The 6000-nt window shown below is 41.1% G+C and overlaps 1 protein-coding gene across 2 annotated transcripts in view; it reads right to left on the bottom strand.

Moving 5' to 3' along the window:
- Positions 1-852: 852 nt before the first annotated feature.
- LOC137268348 (uncharacterized) overlaps positions 853-6000 on the bottom strand; it is a 147082-nt gene continuing 141934 nt past the window's right edge. The window contains exons 4-6 of one of the 2 annotated variants that reach the window (XM_067802901.1): positions 2089-2223; positions 1631-1705; positions 853-1353 (exon numbers count right to left, since the gene is read on the bottom strand). In XM_067802901.1, the coding sequence (XP_067659002.1) occupies positions 1307-1353; positions 1631-1705; positions 2089-2223 (257 nt within the window). In that variant the 3' untranslated portion in view covers positions 853-1306. The remainder of the gene's footprint in view (positions 1354-1630; positions 1706-2088; positions 2224-6000) is intronic. The other variant, XM_067802902.1, reaches the window with a different exon arrangement.

Genomic DNA, 6000 nt, shown 5'->3' with positions numbered 1-6000 from the left:
GGACAAGACGTAGAGAGAGAGAGAAAGAGAGAAACACATTTACCCAACACAATTACAGACGTATAAACAATGTTGCGTTGGTAAAATGCACTGCCACGATAAAACGGTTATGACACATAGTGGGTTATATTAAATATAAAAAAATAACATTTTTGTTTCAATCGTAAAAATACTTTCATCCCGTTAATATGAAAATATTAGAATCATTCCTGCTGCAACAGTGGGTGAATGAGTGGGCTATTGGTTAGCTCCACATCAGGATCATTCCAACCATAACGTGGAGTGAACAATCTAATTAATATCAAAATTGAAATTAATAAGAAAAAACCTTCATTGAAGGACAATAAAAATACTAGTGACACAATCGCTATGACAGTCCAAGAAATGGAAGACCGGCGAGTGACCACTCCGCAAGATGACCATCAACTGCGCGTCCGACTCCTCAGGATGACTTCATCAGCACCAACAGCGTTTGCCCACTGCAGCACGGAACGACCTATTTTAAACACGTCATCATCGATGACGTTGATGATGAGTGAGGAGTGCGAGCTGCTGGCAACGGTGCAATTGAATGCGACGTCTGTGGTGTTTCATCAGCGCGTGCACGATGTTTCTGAACAGTATATTACAAAACGAAATCGAAATGCTTACTATGTAGAAAGGAGTCACAAAGCACCAGATGAAGTCTGCCATTGTTTGTTAGTACACCTGTATGTGGCTCCATTAATACTGTGTATAACGGATGAGCTTGAACCCTGAATTTGGACATATACAGACAGTCGGCCTTCTAGTATATTCTAGTATATTCATTATACTGTGAACAGAGCAGAACCAATCATATCAAACGACAACGACAACAACAATATTTATTACTGTTAATGGTATGTGTCAGCATTCGAATAACAACAATGCGTTTAAACAATACGATAATATGCTACAAAACAATTTTAAAGAACAAATAATACTAAAACGTGAAACTTAAGATAACATAAAATAGCTTGAAGCTTATTCCATCGTAGCAGAGTTTATGTATCTGAAAAGGGCATCTTTTGTGGATTTATTGGTTGTGGAGGTGGGAAAGCGGCAGAATTAAGTTCTCCGGGGGCGGGCACTCTCTCATATCACTTCGCTCCAGGGAGGGATGTACTGTCCAACATGTTGGCCCAGGCTTGTCAGTTATCCTTTCTCTTTCCCATCAGCCAGTCTGAAATAACCATGGAGTCTGCATAGGATTTCAGCGTTTTTGGTCACTTTATTGCCGAACCTACTCCACCCCAACTGGATCTAAATATACCGCAACTGCTCTCTAGGACATCACCATAATACCGATTACCCCAGCTGTGTTGAAGGAACCTGTAATGGAATAAAGCATAACCTAACTGGGTTAAAAAAGACAGGAGTGACCGAAGGAATTCCTTCTAATCTGAAGGAAAACCTTATATGGCTGAAGGGAATCATATATGGCAGCGCAGGAATCCACCGCTGGGTCAAAAGAAACCAGATTGAATTGAAAAAATCCCTTCTGAACTTGAAATCAGCATTGGATCAGAGTTACCCATACAGAATTCAAGCAAGTAATTTCTCCCAAATAACTCCACTTTGGTTCTGAATGAACGATCCTATCTCTCACCGAAGACCTGCCGGATGAAACCAGGCAGCAGACGCCTCAGAATTGCAGTTAATGTATTCTCCTGGTCTCCGTTTCCTGAAAGAAACAAAACATGGTGAAAGAAGTTTTGCAGCACACAATCAGAGGACCCAATGTCCTAAAAATCCCTTTCGGTGGGTTTACTCATGCATTTGCATGGGACTATTATCAATTCTCAGATATGACCAATGTAGATGTTATCCATGCTGTGATATGATATTCAATATGGACGGTATCCACGCTGAGATATGATCATGTGGTGTGATATAACCTCTCTTGTCAGGATACTTCCTGTCTCATGACACGCTCTCTCCCACATGGTGTGACGTTCTCTCTCTCTCTTTCTCTTTCTCTCTCTCTCCCTCTCTCTCTCATGACCCATACTGTCATATGACACACACTCTCTCTTATTGCGTGACTCAGATGCCTGTATGACAGACCTTCCTCTGGTCGACGTTGGTTTCTCCGGAAGTCCAAACCGGTAGCTTCGACGGTGTCTGCCGTTCCTTTCGTGATTCCACGTACGGTCATGTTCCCTGTATTACGTAAAATTTTGGAGGCATCACCACTGTTATCTGCAACAGACAGCCGCTAGATATATCACTTACAGGGATATGAGTATCATTGGTGTCTGTTACGATATGGTAACATCACAGCTATATCAAAGATACATCCCTGATACTTCACAGCTATATCATAGCTACTTTCAGCTATATCAAAGCTACATTCGGAGTATCCCATACGAGGACCTTTCTTGGCCCTAGTGCCATCTGTGTTTACGATGGAACCACGGGTTCACCTTGAGGCAGACGAACAGGATTTTCGTGATGTTTGTGTTTGTTTGCTCAAGGTTGACCAGTTCAGCGTAATGTTTTGGGGGAGCAAGTTGTGTCACTGGTCGTATTAAGTTAGTTGTCGTCGACAGGAATATTAGTGCCACTGGTGCAGACGGACTTGGGTCTTGGACCGACTTTTCCAAAACGACAATGATACACCCTATATTGGACGTGCAGCTTCTTACATAACGCCTTCTCACGAAACATATTCTTAGGAACACCTCATCACGTGATGCCTTCTCACGAAACATATTCTTGGGAACACCTCATCACGTGATGCCTTCTCACGAAACATATTCTTGGGAACACCTCATCACGTGATGCCTTCTTACGAAACATATTCTTGGGAACACCTCATCACGTGATGCCTTCTTACGAAACATATTCTTGGAAACACCTCATCACGTGATGTCTTCTTACGAAACATATTCTTGGGAACACCTCATCACGTGATGCCTTCAAACGAAACATATTCTTGGGAACACCTCATCACGTGATGCCTTCTTACGAAACATATTCTTGGGAACACCTCATCACGTGATGCCTTCAAACGAAACATGTTCTTGGGAACACCTCATCACGTGATGCCTTCTTACGAAACATATTCTTAGGAACACCTCATCACGTGATACCTTCTTACGAAACATATTCTTGGGAACACCTCATCACGTGATACCTTCTTATGAAACATATTCTTGGGAACACCTCATCACGTGATGCCTTCTTACGAAACATACTCTTGGGAACACCTCATCACGTGATGCCTTCTTACGAAACATATTCTTGGGAACACCTCATCACGTGATACCTTCTTACGAAACATATTCTTGGGAACACCTCATCACGTGATGCCTTCTTACGAAACATATTCTTGGAAACACCTCATCACGTGATGTCTTCTTACGAAACATATTCTTGGGAACACCTCATCACGTGATGCCTTCTTACGAAACATATTCTTGGGAACACCTCATCACGTGATGCCTTCTTACGAAACATATTCTTGGGAACACCTCATCACGTGATGCCTTCTTACGAAACACCTTCTTTGGAGCACATGTTTAGGAAGCACCTTCTTTGGAACACCTATCGGAAAACCGTCTTGCATAAAACCTTCATGGGAATACCTTCTTACGTAACACCTTCCTGCCCCAGACATGATTCCGACCGGGCTCATTTAGGAGACGAGTGCGAGAGCAGAAGTAACAACCGCACATTTTGGGAAAAAAACAGCTTCGCAAGCACTCGTTGGCCTATGGCGACTTCTGGTTTGAGTGTTCCGACAAACCATCGTGTGCAAGGGAAGACGTTGTGTTCCCGTTATGGCCGCCTTAAAGTCGCTGTGTGCAGTATTATTATCTTCTTTTTTAACAATCTGAAATTCGACCAGTTTGAGTGAGTGAGTGGGTGAGTGGGTGAATGAGTCGGTGAGTGAATTTAGTTTTACGCCACTTTTAGGAATATTTCAGCAATATCACGGCGAGGGACACCAGAAATAGACTTCACACATTGCACCCATATGTGGAGCCGATCCAGGACCTTCGATTTGATAACCTTCGATGACACTTTTACAACTTGGCTATCGGCGCTCCCCTATCGGCGGGAAGTTAGCGTCGGGGGTATGGAAAGATATACATGTGTTTTTCCAATATCAGTACGGTACTTTAGACTTCTGTATTGAAGCCTTAATGAGAGCAAAAGAGGGTAAGCTGGGGGTTATGCCTCCTCTAGCAATATTCCAGCAATATTCCAGCGGGGAACATGGGTTTCACACAATAAACCCATATGGGGAATTGATTCAGGGTATTCGGTACGAGCGTACTATCTAACCATCCATGATCGCCGTTATGATGCACACCCATTTTCATACAATGCACAGTCAGGAGGTGAAGACAATACACATCGTCTTAATAAACACGATCTCGTCATTTTATAGATTCTCTTGCTGTCTGTATAAAATGCGTTTTCTTCATTTATTGTTAATTGGAACACAATCAGTTGACCTGTTTCAAACCAGCGAGAGCAAAAGATAAATGCACCAAAACGGCGCGAATTTAAACGAACCCCTTGTGCTGTGGTCATGTTTGTTTCGTAAACACATCACTTAGTACACAGTACACAGTATCATGATTTAATAACACATAATTGACTGATTCATTTTAGATTCAATATCACTCAATATACTTGATATTAGTCTTGGTAAAGAGACCGAATGACATGCATTTTCTCACATTTCCTGAGTTGATTCTGAATGGTAATTGTAAGGGGAATAACTCCATACAATCTCAGTAGCACATGTATGTCTGCACTATATCTTGAAGTTGAATTAAGTAGCTCATAACACAGAAGTAGTTTACGGGAAAAGGCATATCAGAACATCGGTATCCTTTAGCAAAATATTTGAGTGTCTCCAGAAACGCACGTTTTCTTTTCCCTGAATATCCATTTCTTTCCTCATTTTCAACACACAGTCATAATGCTTACTACTAAGTGAAAATTAGATGTTGCTTAAATACACCAAAAATTTGCACTTTGTTGCTAATCTTGGTGCCTGCACAATAGACAATTTTCTCATCACGTCTCAAATAGTCCTCGGTGTTTTTAATTTAAGCACGGGCAGTTCATTCACGTTAAAGAAGTCAACCCAAATGAGAAATGCACCCAAAGTGTGCTAATTTCAACATGATCTTTATTTAATGGCGATGTTTAGACAGTATCATGCGTTCTCTTAAATCAAATACACACACAAAGTGTTTCTCAAAATCATTATTTTCCCACTACATAAAAAGGTTAATCGGCAACAGTAAATAACGCAGGTGCCATTGGTTTTAGATACTATCCCACTGAATATATATGATTTGAAAGTGGCTAAAAAGGTCGAATGACGGGGTGGGTGGTTCAAGTGAGAGACATTCGATAACCCAGACCCCTCCGGACCTCGAGATATAACTGAAGATTCAGGTCTATATAGGACGCCCTGATATAAACGACAGAACGTAAGTACAAGTCATTTGCATACACACATCACACTTTACAATGTCAGCATGTTTACTTCCCTTACACGCGTCCATTCATACATTATTTTAAACACGGTGTATATGTCTATTTCACATTTCCTCAGTTGATTGTGAAATGGCGAATGAATAGTCATGTAAGGGGAATAACTCCATACAATCTCAGTAGCACATGTATGTCTGCACTATATCTTGAAGTTGAATTAAGTAGCTCATAACACAGAAGTATTTTACGGGAAAAGGCATATCAGAACATCGGTATCCTTTAGCAAAATATTTGAGTGTCTCCAGAAACGCACGTTTTCTTTTCCCTGAATATCCATTTCTTTCCTTATTTTCAACACACAGTCATAATGCTTACTACTAAGTGAAAATTAGATGTTGCTTAAATACACCAAAAATTTGCACTTTGTTGCTAATCTTGGTGCCTGCACAATAGACAATTTTCTCATCACGTCTCAAATAGTCCTCGGTGTTTTTAATTTAAGCACGGGCAGTTCAT

This window comes from Haliotis asinina, chromosome 16 (assembly GCF_037392515.1).
Source record: "Haliotis asinina isolate JCU_RB_2024 chromosome 16, JCU_Hal_asi_v2, whole genome shotgun sequence".
Classification (NCBI taxonomy): Eukaryota; Metazoa; Mollusca; class Gastropoda; order Lepetellida; family Haliotidae; genus Haliotis; species Haliotis asinina.
This window is presented reverse-complemented; position numbering and strand designations above follow the sequence as displayed.